This window comes from Hemicordylus capensis, chromosome 2 (genome assembly GCF_027244095.1).
Source record: "Hemicordylus capensis ecotype Gifberg chromosome 2, rHemCap1.1.pri, whole genome shotgun sequence".
NCBI lineage: Eukaryota > Metazoa > Chordata > Lepidosauria > Squamata > Cordylidae > Hemicordylus > Hemicordylus capensis.
Genome location: NC_069658.1, coordinates 200,392,132 through 200,408,720, shown reverse-complemented (window position 1 = coordinate 200,408,720; position 16,589 = coordinate 200,392,132). Strand labels below are relative to the sequence as shown.

At 42.8% G+C, this 16,589-nt stretch overlaps 2 protein-coding genes across 2 annotated transcripts in view; both read left to right on the top strand.

Moving 5' to 3' along the window:
* HOXC6 (homeobox C6) overlaps positions 1-16,589 on the top strand; it is a 163,812-nt gene that overhangs the window by 38,001 nt on the left and 109,222 nt on the right. The window lies entirely within an intron of this gene.
* On the top strand, positions 7,175-9,471 carry HOXC4 (homeobox C4). Its single transcript, XM_053296762.1, has 2 exons — positions 7,175-7,727; positions 8,330-9,471. Exons 1-2 carry the CDS (start codon positions 7,175-7,177, stop codon positions 8,680-8,682), a joined length of 906 nt encoding a protein of 301 aa, XP_053152737.1. The 3' UTR covers positions 8,683-9,471.

The following is a 16,589-nucleotide window of genomic DNA, read 5'->3' as shown; positions in this document are numbered from 1 at the left end:
GTATACATTCACGTGTGAATCAGTACTCTGTGTCTCCAACCGTATGAGGAAGGAACATCAGCATCAACGTCCCATCACTTGATATGAGGGAGGGGGAACTGCTTAGCTACTTCTCCTGCTATTACTACTATACCATTACTCCACCCCGTCCCCACTGCTGTTAACCCTCCATTTAGCACCAACGATGTGCCTGGTGCCACCAGCCTCCTTTCTCCCTTATTCTCTTTAGACAGCAAATGTTCTGATTCAACAGCAACAAGATGGAGAACCAGTCTATAGATTCTATAAAAACAAGGTTCTCCTATCCTCCCCGTCCCATCCAAAGCATACTATCATTTGGCCATAAATGGAGGCATTCGAAGAGGCGAATGTATCTGATGCCCCTGCAAAACAAACCATCCAGTATCAGATTCAGCAAGGGCAGTTTAAAATGTGTGTACATGCGTTCGTCTCACACAAGAAGGTCCCCCAATAGATTTTCTAGTGGACAACTAAGAAGTTATCTGCATAATCTTTTCCTTTCAAAGAGTTCTGTTTTCCTTAGAAGCTACTCCGCAGGTTCTGCAACAGGGTGAAGACAAACATAAAAGGTATTTATAGGGCAGAAACGGGGGATTCTCTGTGTTTCTGGAATAGCTGGGACTTGAAACCCTTATCCAGATCAGCACTTTATAAAAACACAGGCCCCTCTCAAATTTTCATTCGCCAGAAGACCAGTCCCCAGATCACCAAATTAGTGATCTAGAGACTGAATTTATTTATTTTTAAACCCAACAGACCCAACATTCCCAATAGACAGCTTCTAAACAAGGAAAGGAAGCTTAATGCTAAGAAGTGATGTATACCAAGCACAGTAAAGTATTTAAAAGACACACATTAAAGTTACTTTTTTTCTTTGTTTCTTTCAATGCTTACACGAACATTATCATTTTAACAGATGGGGAGGTTTCCCCCAACCTTTTATTTAAGGTCTACATGGTATCACAAGACCTTTAAAAATCAGTGTTTTTTCCTTTAAAAAAAACAAAAGCAAAACAAAAGGCAAGACCCTTACCAAACGTATCTGCATTAAACCTATTAATAGATATAGATATAAGTCTTTTTTAAAAAAACTAGCAACCACACACAGTAAAGCAAACGCGATTCCGACCCAGTTGAAAATTATTGTTTGGACTCCGGAGTCTTGAAGAGTTCATGAACGGAGGCTCCTCGCTTAGCCCCTCAAATAAATAAATAAATAAATAAATAAATAAATAGATAAATAAATAAGGTGGATTTGCAATATAGATTTGAATCTGGCTTCGGTTGAATGGGTATGGGGAGGGGGAAGTCTTTCTTCCCAACTAGATTTGGGGGAGGGGGTTGTTAAGAGAGAGAGGAAAAAGTGGGATGGGACGGGATAAGGAAAAGCAAAAGCAAAAAAGAAAAACCAACAATTTCTCCAGCATAAAAATGAAACATCATATTCCTTTGCCTTTGGGCTTCATTTTTTCCCTTCTACATTATAACTAGTTATTGAACTCGCTAGAAGATCTAAAGGCCATTTGCGAGGAGACAAATTTCAATGGTGGTTCCCCATCAATAACTCCTTGGCAGTGACCTATTGGATCAAGTCAAACAGTTGAGGTGAAATTCAGGTCACGCCGTCTAAGCAATATTAAAATGCGCCCACTTTTTAAAAAGCCACTTTCAACGAGATTTGAAGAAAATTGAATTCCTGGGAGAGGGAGGGGGAAATGCGGGGGGGGGGTTTGTAGGGGTGCTGCGGGAAAGAGAAAAAGAAAATTGTTTGTACAGATATCCTCCCCCCCCTCCCCCAACAAACAGGAAGAATTCCTCTTTAATATTTTAAATCGGAGATAAATATTTACACGACTTTAGTTTTTGGATAAGCTAAAAGAAAAATGTGCGTGGTGTGTGTTACTTCTGGTGACATGCTTTGCTTATTCAAATCGTTTTGCGCCGACTCATTACTTTTAGTGACAACAGATTTAAGGAAAAATCAATTAGACATTTGCATATTTCTTTGCATAAATTAGACCTGTCTCTTTGCGTTGTGGGGGACAAGAGAGGGGGGTAATACCGAACGATTTCGTGGCACTTAGTGTTTACAACTTTTAAAAGAGAGAGAGAGAGAGAGAAGAATAAGAAGAAAAGAAAAATGAAAACGTAATTAATTCCATAGAGTTACACACATCGTAGAGAGACACGCTCATAAGTGGTATATATTTTCAGGAAAAAGCTGTCTCCACTCTTCATTCATAGAACTTTTAAGAGAATGGTCATCATATAGACAGGATAAAACTGAGTTCAGTGGTAAAATCGCATGTTAATTTAGCAGGGAAGCTATTTCATATGTGGGGGAGAGATAGAGTTTATGGGGTAGATACTTTTTTTAAAATCTTCAGTGGGGGTTCGGAATACATGGATACATATCAGATTAAATTCATCCTTGCCCACCATAGCATTTGTTTAGGTTAAAAAATAATAATTGTGATAATAACCACAAGTATAAGTATTCCTGAGGGATACTAACATGTAGGTTTTTACACTGGGATGTGGACTGCCCTCCCTAAAAATCGCCCCTGGATTTTGACTGGTTTGTAGTCGATGTTTAGAGCTGAATTTTTTTGTGAGTGCCCCTCTTTTTGGTGTGGGGAGTTGTTTGGATGTAACCTTAACTAGGAGATGGTTCACATGCTGGGGGTGGGGGATGGGATTTCCTTGTATCACGGCGATTATTAGCATGATGATTATTATGATCACTAAACATGGAAGCAGCAAAACCTCGCTGGCGTGTGTGTGTGTGTCTTTTCCAAGATGCACAGATTGCAAATGGCTAGAGGTGTAGGTTACCAAGCGGTCAGTATGGTAATAGCCTGCACAATGAATCCGCTGGGACAATGAACACTTATTTTTCTTCGGTACTGTCAAGGAGGCGCTTTGTACTCAGAAATGGTCCTGCAAATGGTAACCAGATAGATACACGTTTTGCAACCCGATTCTTGGCTAGGATTGGAAATAAAGGCCAGAAATTATTTCATCGGGGTGTTATGATTCTCTTTGCTGTTGTCACTTTAAAAACAAAAGCAAAACTCTTTTGCCGATATTGTTGTGCTAGTTGGGAGAAACTGAGGCCAGTGTGAACGGGCTGCAGGGATTCCTTACAGACAAAGGAGATTTGTGCCCCAGTATTGCCCCGCCCCCGTATGTCTTTGGAACTTTCCTTGACAGAAGCACTAAAAGAAAACTCTTCCAAATGTTGAAGGAAATGTTCGTTTTTAGAAAGCTCATTAGGAAAATACAAACTTAAGGGACTAATGTGGCATGATTTTAAAAGGGAAGGCCAGATGTCAGAGATGGGGATGAATTGAAATGGACAAGGACGTAGGGCAATCGACCGCAATGATGAAATTAAAAAATAAAAATAACCAAGAAACTGTATGATTAAAGCTGAAGTTCTATGGACGCTCACTTGGGAGTAAACTCGGTTAAACTTAGTGGGGCTTACGTCTGAGTAAGCGTGTCCAGCACTGGGCTTCATGGCTGCATTTTACTACTGGATCCTATATACTAGGAAGTAAGCCTCGCTGAGTTTCAAAGGACGCCCTCCCAAGCAAACCTGCATGCATCTATGCATATATTTACTAATTATAAAACTGCAGCCTCGTTTGAAAATGGTGTCCATTGAAAGCAGTGGGACTTAACTTCCAGTAATTGTGTTCTGCCACCATACAGTTAGTCTTCTTTCCGTTGACATCTAGCAGAATAACCAAAAGAACAATCATCAGGTTTTAGGTCTGTGATGGATAGATGTTTGTTAGGACGATCTCAGAAGGCAGAAGTTTTGAGACCCAGGTCTCTGGCGTATTCTTACAAAGTATGTCTGCTCAAGTTCTAGTCAGGTTACATCTTCTAGTTCAGAGTATGTCTACTCAGAAATCCTTTCTGAGTTCAGCAGGACCTTCCTTCCTTCCTTCCTTCCTTCGAATGATATTCATTATGCTCTTAGTAGTCTGAGGATTGTGCCCATTACGATCATAATGAATATGCTCTTAATGGGCACAATCCTCAGACTACTAAGCCCCACTGAATTCAATAGGAGAGAGTTGTCTCTCCTGCTTAATTGAGACAATAAGATTGCCAAGACAGTGTGTGCAAAGCAGGCTGCATAAATGCCAACTACTTGTACAAACAGCAGTAGCACTAGTAGCAATAACAGCAGCAGCACAAGGGGTACTCATATAATAATAAAATCACAATGATTACTTTCCTGGAAAGCAGCAGTCCTGAAACAGTATTCACTGAAGACACAGGGAGGGGGGTGAGATAGAGAATGAGAATAAGAATTATCTTTTGCTCTTTCCCCTTAAAATCATAGGGCATAGTCCAGCAAAATGTAAGCTCCTCCCCATTGCTTCCAGTGGAAGAGATTAAACTGCTACTACTGCTGTTGCTCCTCTTTAAAGCATCCTCCCCCCCTCTCTCTTACACACACACACACACACACACACTTTATCCGGTACAGTTACAGCATACAGCTAATAATAACAGGAGTTGTAAAGCTAGTCTGCAACTATGTCTGAGTTAGGAGAAGAACACATTTTTATTTATTTCTCTTCCCATGTGCTGAACCATCCTCATCCCCTTCATCCTCTTCAGGAATCGGTCAGTCAGTCAATAAGACAGCAAGCTGACAGTTCCCCTTAGATGGGCAGAAGTCTGTTTCACAGCCTTAAATTTAGGGACTGAAAATTAAAAACCTCTTAATAATGGAGCAAGGACAGAAGTGGCCAACTACATAGTAGAGCCATTGGGATCCAAAGGCCCGGATAGATAGATAGATAGATAGATAGATAGATAGATAGATAGATAGATAGATAGACAGACAAATAGATGCTAAGTAAGTAGTGATGATCAAAGCAGAAAGTAAAGTTGTGTTCTATGGCTCAATTCCCAAAGGGATGAAAGCATGGATTCCATCCTGATCTAGGAGGAATCCTCCAGAAATATGCAAAGCACACCCTACCTGGAAATAGCTTAACTTGAGGAAAGACTCTTTGAAAGTCATGACAGCTGCTCTCCCCTCCCTCCTCCACCACATCCTTGGGGGGGGGGGATTCTGGAGGACATAACTTGGGGCGGGGGAGGCTGGAGCACCCTTCCCCCTCCATCTCCCAGTATCACAAAGGCCCAATTCTCCAGCCGTTTATATGTACCCTGTAGAATCGAATTTGTGTGAGCACCTTAATCACAAATTCGTCTCTAGGGGAGTATATGGACGATGCCAAAGCCTTGTTAATGTTCTGCTTTCTTTGATTTCCCCTTAATTGCAGATGTTGTAATTAAAATCCGGGGTGTATTTCATTTGAAAAGAAATATGCATTTCAAGGAAGGGCAGACACATCCAGAGGCGGGAGCTTCTAAAATAAGGAGTTGAAATAACATGGAAGGCGAAAGGGACTGGTGATCATAAAATAACAATTATTACTTTTTCGTGGAAAGAAGAAATAGCAGCCACGACTAACACAAGCTCACACAAGCCTTTGCCAGAGAGAGAGAGCGCGCGAGCAAGAGAGAGAGAGACCTAAGCATTTCAAGTGACTGATTTATGGCGTTTTACAGCCCCATAAAAACTGTTACAACCAGCCCAGAGCCTCCGACACCGCTGGCACATTTAGTCTAATAAATAAAACATAAACAGTTAACTTTATGTGTCACTTTTATTGTTATCAAGTAAAATATTGCAATGCCCTGCAAGCTATGATTTTCAACTATAATTGTTATCAAGCAGTACAAGGGATTAATCCGACTCCCTGTGCCCCGTCTTCTTAATGTAAGCTATAGATAAAGCCCTTAACTGCAGTAACTGCACTCTTGGAAATGTTGGCTTCACATCTCAGCTTCTTTCACCTACCCGGGGGTCTGTTCATACTGGCATCTGGATTTCTTTTTAAAAAGAAAGAAAACGCCTTGTCCTGGTACCTCTTCTGTCCATCACCCTAAACACCACAAAGATGTCAGAAGCTCTGAATGGACTTTGCATGCCTCCTCATGGATCTGTAGTAGAAGGGGGAATCAAGTTTGCTTCTTGTAGGGAAATGCGGGGTGGGGAGGGTTCATATATTTCTACCTCCCTCCAGACTGGATGGAAAGTTTGTGTGTGACTGTGAGTGAGTGTGGGTGTGTGATAACCAAGCAGAACCGTCCGTTACTAAAAGCTAGCATCAATTAAAAATAACATACCTATCTACTGCTTCTCCCCCCCTCCCTCTACTTACTAAACTTTTTTCATCCCTACTGGTTAGGATTGGGAGGATGGTGGTCCTGCCATCTGGCTGGATGGAACGGCTCCTGCTTTAATTCACAACCATATCAGCTCTTAATGCAACCGAATAAGATCGCCCTTAAGGAAAGGTTGATGAGCATTTACAGAGAACTCCAAATGACGCAAAGGTGATTTGCATAGTCCCTTCCCCCACCCTCCTCCCAGGTAAACTGCCTCCTTTGTCTCTCTTCTGCAAACAATTGCATTATAAATATTGAACTATCTTCTTTGGGGTGGGGGTGGGGCGAGTGTTCAGGGTGTGTGTGTGTGTGTGTGTGTGTATGTGTGTAGGTGGTGGGGAGAACAATTCTGCAGACAATGACACAAACCGTGTCCTGGGGGAAGAGGAAAGGGAGGCGGGGGCATCTCTCTCCCTTCAGCTTTCCTTTAAGATGAAGCGAGCAGAAGAATTTTAAGCACGTCCCCATTTTCGGCAGCGTAAATGAATGGTGGATCTTCCTAATTAGGATTTACTAAACTCTCGAATCGCTGCATGAGAGGACTTAACTGTGTATCGGAGTGGGGGGGGGAGCACCTAATATTGAAGGAGCTTCTTCTCCTAGCCACCATCTCTCTGCCAATGGATGAGTTTACTTCTATTATTATTCTCTCAATGCCTGTTTCCTTGTAAAGAAAAGAAGGCAATCCAGTGTTGTTGCCCTGCCTCCCACCCACCCACCTTTTTTTAACTCTGACTTTGGGAAGACCACACAAACAACAACAAGAGCACACACACACACACACACACACTCGCGCGCGCACACACAAATTGGATACATTTTGAATAAGCTTTTGGTTCCTTATCCGGGGACTAGCTCGGCTGGCGTGATTGGCGCAAATAGTCACATGGTGAAACTAACTTTACGGGGTCGCCAGCTAGTAGGAGGGTTTTATGGAGCAGAAAAACGACAAAGCGAGAAAAATTATTTTCCACTCCAGAAATTAATGATCATGAGCTCGTATTTGATGGACTCTAACTACATCGATCCGAAATTTCCTCCATGCGAAGAATATTCGCAAAATAATTACATCCCAGACCACAGTCCGGAATATTACAGCCGGACTAGGGAGTCCAGTTTTCAGCATCATCACCAGGAACTGTACCCTCCACCTCCTCCACAGCGACCCAGCTACCCCGAGCGCCAGTACAGCTGTGCCAGCCTCCAAGGTCCCGGCAACCCCCCAGCGCATCAGAGGGGCCATGGACAACCACCCGGAGGCCACCATCTCCCCGAGAAAGCACAGCAGCTCTGTGACCAAACGGCTCTCTCCAGCACAGCCACCTCTCCATCCCCAGCCCCTCCAGCCTGCAACCAGCAAAACCCCGAGCATCCTAGCAGCACGGCCACTAAGCAACCCATAGTCTACCCATGGATGAAAAAAATCCACGTCAGTACTGGTAGGCAACTTTTCTCCTCTCTCTCTCTCTCTCTCTCTCTGTGATTTTTTCCCCCTTCACACCATGCTCCCAGCCAGGCTCACCCTCTCGCTCTCTCCTCACACTCGCTCAGTCTCCCTCTCCCTCTCACACATGCACTCACTCTCTCTCCTTTTTTCCCATCTCCTCCTTTGCCTTCAACGAGAGTCTTTGGGTTAGCACAATTGAGCTGGATTTACGACTCCGAGTGGGTAATTACACCCACCATAAATTTTATAGCCAAGCTAGTCTGGGCAGCCCCAGCCATGTGGTTCGTTCTGTTATGTATGTGTGAAACTCCAAAGGCTTTGCGAGGGGTGCATAAATAATTCAGGCTCTTTTCAAGCCAGGGAAACCCCTTCTTATTAGAAGAGAAAGTCTTGGGTTCTTTATAACCCATTTAGCTGATGACTTTTTCCCCCTTGCTCTCTCACTCCTTCTCTCTCTCTCTCCTTCTTTCCCCCTGAGCCACTGGAGAGCTTTCTTTCTCTCTCTATGCATCTCTCTCGCTCTCGTCCTCTGCCTTTCTCTCGCTCTCTCTCCCTCTCCCTCCCTGTATTCATGCTAATCTTTCGTTTTTCCAGTGAACCCCAATTACAATGGAGGCGAGCCCAAGCGATCCAGGACTGCCTATACCAGACAGCAGGTCTTGGAATTGGAAAAAGAGTTCCACTATAATAGATACCTGACTAGGCGGAGGCGCATCGAAATCGCCCACTCTTTATGTCTCTCGGAGAGACAGATCAAGATCTGGTTTCAGAACAGGCGGATGAAATGGAAAAAAGACCACAGGCTGCCCAATACCAAAGTGAGATCTACGGCTCCCACCAATTCTTCCAGCAGTTCCATTCCTGCTTCTTCCAACCCGGCTGCTAGCGAAGAACATTCGCAAAGCTCATCTCAGGACCAACGAGCAGAGGATATTACAAGGTTATAAACAAACAAACACCCCCACACACAAAAAAGAATTGACTCTGATTATTTATAGAATCTAATATATATCTATATATTTTGGTTCTCTTTTTTTTCCTCGTAGTTTTCCCGTGCGTTATATATATTAAGAAAAAGAGGAGAAAAAAACCACACACAAAAGACTGAGGTCTCCTGCAGGATCTCAAGCTTTAGGTGCATGTATTAATTAGCATGAGAGGCCAGGTGAAATACCTGCTGGTTTTTTTAAATGCCATTTTCAGGGTTTTATTTATTTTTTAAAAGGAAGGAATGGAGGGATGGGCAATGCGTGTGTGCGTGTGTGAGAGGCTGTATGTGTGTTGTGGGGGAGGTAAATGTTCTGTTTTCGATGAAAATTCGGGGCATATGCTAATAATTACACAGGCAAGGAAAGAATGTAGTTATTTTTGCTCTGTGCGTTTACAAATGGAGAACAAAAAATATGGACCACTGAAGGCTTTTTATTCTTTTTGTATAAATGTGGGGAAAGGTTTTTAAAGGGGGGAAGCAGCACAAGAGCTAAGTCGTAGCTGAGGAACTTACGGTTTATTTAAATGTGAGAAACAAAAAGAGAAGAGAAAGGGAGAGTGAACGCGATGGAAAGTTGAAAGAAAGAGTCAATAGCTAGATTTCCTTTTTGGTTTTGGTTTCGTCGTGGTTCTTGTGTTCTTTGGACTGATTTTACATGATCATTGTAAACTTGCAATAAAAGAGTTTTAGTGTATATGTGAAAGTCCCCTTGTTCAATAAAAACCAGTGAGTGTGACACGATTGACTTTGGAATATCTGGTGAGTTATTTGCTTCCTTCTTATCTATCAAAAAGGAAAAGGGGGGGTTGGGGGAGGGTGTGACACTAATTTTCTGAGCAATGGGCACTTTCTTATCTAAGTTGACGAAATGTGTTGTTGTTTTTTTAATGACTTTTGGTGCCATCTTACATGTCACTGAAGTCAGTGGCAAATCTGCCATTGATTTTAGGAATCCTGGTTTGTCCCCTTTTGTCCCCTGTGACACCACAACATGGGGCAATGTGTTTAAAATGTAAACCTCAGATTCTACTAGGAACTCAGGTTCTACTAGGACTTAGCCTTGAAGGTGTCACTGTGTGTTATTAGAAAGAGCCCTGTCTCCCTGTCTCCTACATTTAAATCGGGCTGTATATTTTATAAATGCATCTGTTGTTATGTTTGTATGTAAATTCTTATCTATTTCTTTAGGAATACAAATGCTGGAGGTTTACTCTCTGTAAACAGAGGAAGTTCCAGCTAAAGTGTACCCCTGCTCCTGAACTTTCTGTAAATTGTTAACATTGACACTGTGGTACATATTGTAGGAAGGTATTGCAGCGAATCAGGGTTTGTTTACTTCCCTGAGGGAAGCAGAAAGGGTGGTTGAGAGGAGTGTAGTACAGATGTGCGTGCACAAGGAACACTTCTTGCGTGTCTGTGTATGTGTGGATGTATGGATGGACAGACAGACAGGGAGATTCTTGGCTTGAAAGTAAAAAGGCATGTGGTGGAACTGTGCTTCATACCTCTTCCCAATGGAGGATTGTTTGACATTCAGTTACATTCTGTAAGCATCCTAAGATCCCAAACCACAAACCTGTTAGACTGAAGCTGCAGGGCTTAATCTAGTTTTATTTTCAATAGATTACCATGGAGTTTCAGCTGTCTTACCCTTTAAGTATAACCAAGTTTACAACTATACTGCAATATTACAAAGTTATGGATTGTGTTGTAAAACATTCCAGTTCTTGTTGTATTGGTGGTAGTATTGGCATGCTGAAGGTTGGATGAAGGGGAACTGTTTTTCTCACTTTATCTTGTATTTCTCTCCCCCCTCCCCCCATGATCTAGAGTCCATTAAGCAAATCATTTCAGCATCTATGGTAGAAGAAAGAGGCAGGGTAGGAGAAAGTAACTGACAAGGGAAACAGATTATGGGAGCGATCTACATCTCATTCAAGTCAATGCAGAACTTCTATTGATTTTAAATGGGCCAGAATTACACTGTAGCTGCAATCCAGGTCTGCTTGGAAATCAGTGGCCAAAGAGCCATGGATATCAATGGATCAGGATGACACACTTCTGCCTTTTAGTTCTATTACTCCATTTTTTAAAAAAGTCAGCCCCTCTTTTAATCATGTGTTTGCATTGTAAGGGATCAAGAAAATCCTTAGCATGTTAGGCATGAAACCTGTGATTGTATTTTCACAATTCCCTGGCCTTTCAAGGCAAGGGATGGACTGAGTGAATGGCTGGATGTTATCAGTGACTTAGAATGTTCCCTTATCATTATCAGGCCCTTACTGGTCACTTTATTTTGTTAGGTCAAGTGGGGGAAAATAGGTACTAGTAGTCATCACTAAGGCTACAGCCCTTGCACATTTACTTCACACAAGCGCCAGTGAATTTAATGGGGTTTACTTTGGAGTAAACATACATAAAATTGGATTGTATGGTGCATAGTGTGTGTGTGTTTACCAAACTTCTTCCTAGTCTATTGGGAGGGGGGGGGACCTAGTCTTTTGCCTGTTCTTGCATACACAAGACCCTGTGCATATTAATGGTAAATAAAAGAAAGGTGTATTTTTAAAAAAGAAGTCTTAACCTTGCAATAATTATGCTACCAACTGAATGGCCATGTGTTGCAAAGTTTATCTTCAATCTCTCTCTCTCTCTCTCTCTCTCTCTCTCTCTCTCTCTCTCTCTCTCTCTCTCTCTCTCTCTCTCACACACACACACACACACACACACACACACAGAGTGGGGTGGGGAGAGAGAGAGAGACAGAGAGATCCCCTCCTTTACAAGGACTTCTATTGCATATGACCCTGGAAAACTATGTATGGTTGTGTATCTGTGTTGGGCTTATTATTTTTTAAATTTCCTCACACACAGAGGGAAAGGGAGAGGGAGAATGAGGGGGGGGGGATGGGGGGGGAGGGAGGGAGATGGAGAGAGATCTTCTCCTTTACAAGCACTTCTACTGCATATGATCCTGGGAAACTGTATGTATGTTTGTGTATCTGTGTTGGGATTTAAAAAAAATTTCTACACACACACTGCTTGCAGAACTTGATAAATTATAGTCAAGTGTCTGAGAGAATCAGGCTGAATGCAATGGGACTATTTCTTGTGTGTATTCTCTGTGTCTGCCTAGGAAGCTCCAGAACAACAAAAAAACATCAATCACATTTGCAACTGTATAGTCTGCATATTCAATTAAAAACAACAAGACCCTTCAGCAACAATCGTATTTAAATATATCGTGTTATATTATTATCAATTGTCATCTCCTCCCTTAATTTTACACTTGGAGTCCACTTCAGTGTTTGTCTTCTGCAACCAGCCCCTTACCCCTCCCACCCGGATTTCTCCTTCTTCTTCTTTAGAATATTTCTTATTCTTTAGCATCTGATTTAGCCTTTAGACTTGGCCATGACACAATTATTGCAGGGTAGGGAGATTATGAATGAGTTATAAAGGCAGGCAGCGGGGGTGGGGGGGGGGAAGAGAGGGGGGATGTCAGGAGATACAAACAGCCTGTCCCATCGTCTCTCTCTCTCTCTCTCTTTCACTCCCCCCATTTTAAAGCTTTTTGATGCCTCCACATTGGAAGCCTGAAAGGTACTTTATTGAAGTTCGGGTAAAAGGGTGGGGGGAGAGAGAGAGAGAGAGAGAGAGAGAGAGAGAGAGAGAGAGAGAGAGAGAGAGAGGGTTCACCCAGAGGACAACTTTTCTACGCCAGCAGTTTTATTCTAGCCACTCAGGCTGACCTTCGAGACCCCCAGTGACCTGAGTCCGTCTCCCAACGTGTCCCTTCTGGGCGCCCTGCACACACTGCAAGGCATGGCCACTCTTTAGGCCCTTTGTCAAAAAATTTACCATAGTAATAGAAAGCCGGGTGGGTGGGAAGGGGGAGCAGGGAGAGAGGGGCTGGGGCAGATGCAATGCGTGTTATCGCATTGTGTTGTCACCAAAATAACACCAGAGAAAAGAAGGAAGGGTGAAGTCTCGGCCAAGCCTCCCTTCTCAGTTTCCCGCCTTCCCATGGCTTGGAAGATTTCCCAGCTGGCTACCCTATGGCAAGAGCAAAGTTTCCAACTCCAAGTAAGTAACTTCCTTATGTTTTTTAAAAAAGCAATTAAAAATATATTTCTGGTTTTAGATATGAACATGCATCCCTTTGAAAGCCAAGGGGGTCTGTTCCTCCTTAAAGTCCCACAGAACTGTTGGTGGTTTCTGCTGCTACACTACAGCCGAACATGGTGATGTGGACTCTGGTGCAGGAACTAGAGAAGGAGAGTTCTTGGGGAAACCTTCTCCAGCCTGGGGCTGCTCCAGGTTTTCACTGGGTAGATGGGTGTGGGGGGCAGTTAGTTTAATGGATTGTAAGGCTATAGCCACCAGCAACAACTCTAGTCAATGAGTGCCTATTTCAGAGCAGATGGACCTGTATGCTACCTGATGCCAATTCTTTTATGGAGCTCAGTTCAGTAGGCTGGGGCAGTGTCTTCCAGGAAACTGGTCGCTCTTTAGTGGAACTGTTGGATCTCCTCCTCTTGGTTCCAGTTTCTGTGTTCCTTCCTTGCCACACGTGGCTATGCCACCAAGGGCTTTCATTCCTATCTAATGGCACACATTTCAGTTTTCGACGGTTGGACTAGTATGACCCTCTACATAACTCCTTGAGTTAGGTAAGGTGAACATGTTTCCGGAAAATAGCAGGAATACCCGGACACCAGATATGCATTTGAGAGTTGTATATAATTTGCCTCCTAGGTTAGGTTTATTTTTCACTTCTGTGTGTTATGTATGCCCGGGTGGAAAGGAAAGGGGCTATCAAGGAAGGCGTTCGCAAAGTATCGTATCCAAGATTATCAAAATGGGCTGTAGTGTATGCTCTGTTCCCCAAAAAACTTGCCTGCTTTCTCCCTCGTTGCCTTCTCACTCCACTCTCCCACAGATGACTTGGAAAGTGAAGTCTCTTTAAAGAAACAGTAGAAGAACTCGAACGGGATATTTCTAGCTTGAGAATACTTGTATGTGTGCATGTATGTTTTAATCCCTACTCTCTAATTCCACACACACCCCTCCACACTCCATGGGATAAGGTAGTTTGGGTGAGCCCCACAAGACGCCGGTAAGCATATGTCCCAGGACCAGTTTCAGTCTCTTGGCTCCTCGTGTTGCCCTCTTTTTTTCCTCCCCATGCAATTCGAGGGGGTCTGTTCGAGTACGCTGTTTAATTGTAATTAAAAGACAAACATTCCGCCAGGGTTAAATGAATGAGTTACGGGTTTCCAGCCATAACTGCCAGAAGCTTCAACATGTAACTTATATTTATTGTGGTCTCGTATATCATTATCCAGAGATATAGTTTTATGTACTTCCTAATCTGTCGCCTTGATTTATTTTGATGGGCAAGGTACCAAACCAAACATTTTGGGACTTTAGTGAAAGACTAGTATTTCCTTGCAAACAGCCAACAGTCCTTATGTTAATGGCATTAGCAATCTCTGGCAAATGTTACTTTCTTTATTTTCTCATATATATATATATATATATATATATATATATATATATATATATATATGGCAGAAGGAAGGGGAGAAAGAGAGAGAGATGTTCTGAAAATATTAAAACAAAAACACTATATCTATAGAAGATCCAATATAAACCTACAAAAAAGAACTATTATTTCTTGCTAAACCACTACATTTCATCTGGATGCACACACACGCACCGTGATATTTCTTTGACCGGTCACATATATAATATATTATTTCCCATTAAAATCAGCGTGATCTCCCCCTCCCCCTCCTTTTTTCTTTGTCTGCTATATTGTGTTTTATACAATAATCTCATTTTTCAACATATGTCAATGAGAAGTGAAGTTTCTTCTCACTTTCCTTCACTTGTTTTGGGCGCCCCACTTTTGAGGAAAGAGAGGGAGGGAGGGAGGGAGGGAGGGAGGGAGGGAAGGAAGGAAGGAAGGAAGGAAGGAAGGAAGGAAAAAAGAGATAAATAAATAAATAAATAAATAAATAAATAAATAAATAAATAAATTTCATTGTTCCCACTCATGGAGTTGCTCTGTAATATTCTCTTTTTTAAAAAAGTAGCCAAGTACAAGTATAGGGTACAATTCACATCCAGCAGAAGTCAAGGAGAAAGCTGGCTTCGACTGAAGTGGACTGGATTACATCCACTAATTTGGATGGCATATTTGTAAGAAAATATCCAGTGCACAGTTTACATTACAGTTCACTATCCCTACAGACCTAGAATAAGGTCTATACACTTTGAAAGAGCTTAATGACCATCTAGTCCAGCCCAAGTGAAGGAACAGGGATACCCCAATGAAGATATAGATGTTGTGGCTTTCCCAGCTGTATGGGAAATACAATACAGCAATACATGGTGTGTCTCACAATACAGCAAGTTGTACCAGGAATAAATACTCAGGAGAGAATTGCCTGGCTGGATCAGGCCAAAATCCATCTAGTCCAGTCAGACCCTGGAAATCTCTGAAGCAGCGCATGACAGCAATAGTCATAGTGTGTTATTTGTTCCCAACAAGTGGTATTTAGAGATCTACTGTTCATGTACATGCAGATTCCCATTTAGCTGTGATGGCTAATAGTCACTGATAGAATTCGGTTCCTGAATGGGTCTAATCCTTCTTTTTTTTTTAAGAGCTATCTAAGTCAGTGTCATCACCACATCTTGCCTTAGTGAATTCCATGACAGGTGTTCTCACACTTTGGTCTCAGATGTGGTTGGCCTTCGCCCATTGTAACTGGGGATGGCATGGTGGGAGTTTTAGTCCAACAACATCTGGGGACCCAAGTCTGAGAATCTTTGTCATAAGAGAATTGCTCATTGTGTTAAGAAGTATTTATTTTTGTCTGCCCTGAACCTACTGCAAACAAGCTTCTCTAGGTGATCCCCGAGTTCTAGCATTGTGAGAGAAGGAGGGCAATGTACCTCTATCCACTTTCTTGACGCGTTCTGTGAGGTTATAAACCCATACATTATAAAGGGGGTACGTTGTTTCTTCAACTGATATGGGTCCTTCTCTACCCCACACATAGAAGTGAGCTACTCTACTCTACTCTACATGCATGGACATGCTCCCTTTCTTGAACCTGGGGAAGATACAGGCATTCAAGAAGCAGTACCCACCAACGCTAGTTGAGAACCATTTTTGTGGAGAGGGAATCAGCTCCGAGAAAGAGGAAGAACAGCGATTGTTATTCTTTTTACTGTTTTCCGTGTAGATGTTTTGTTTTGTCCCTTGGGGATGGGACAGTACCGCACATAATTTGTAGGCAGAAAGCCTCAGGTTCAGTCCCTCTAATCTCCAGACAGGGCTGCGAAAGACCCCTGAAGAGCTACTGCCAGCCAGTGCAGATATACTGTTTATGTACATTGAGGTTCCCATTCAGCTATGAGAGCTAATAGCCATTGATAGACCTCCGTGAAGCTAGACAAACCTCGAGTCTGACGCAGAAGAAGGCAGCTTCATCTAAATGGCAGTTCACTGTTCTATTAATCTGTGGTCCTTTCTGTTTGGGGAACTATACATGCTCATGAAGTGCCGGTGTTATGAGGCGGGCTGAGAGCGGGCATTTATTTCTCCGGGACCTTCCTGCCAAGCTCGCCACAGGGGGAGGCCTTCGTCGTGTCTTTGTGCCTAGAGGCGTTTGACCGGTAGCTGGTGCTGGAAACAAAATGTGCCTGGGTAGAATCCAACGAGGCCATCTCGACAACGTCCTTGCCTCCACTCTTCACAGCCCCATGATGGCAATATTTCTGGGTCAGTAGCGGGCCCATCTCGAAACAGCACTTCCTACCATGGAAGTGGTCTTAGGATTCAGGTGG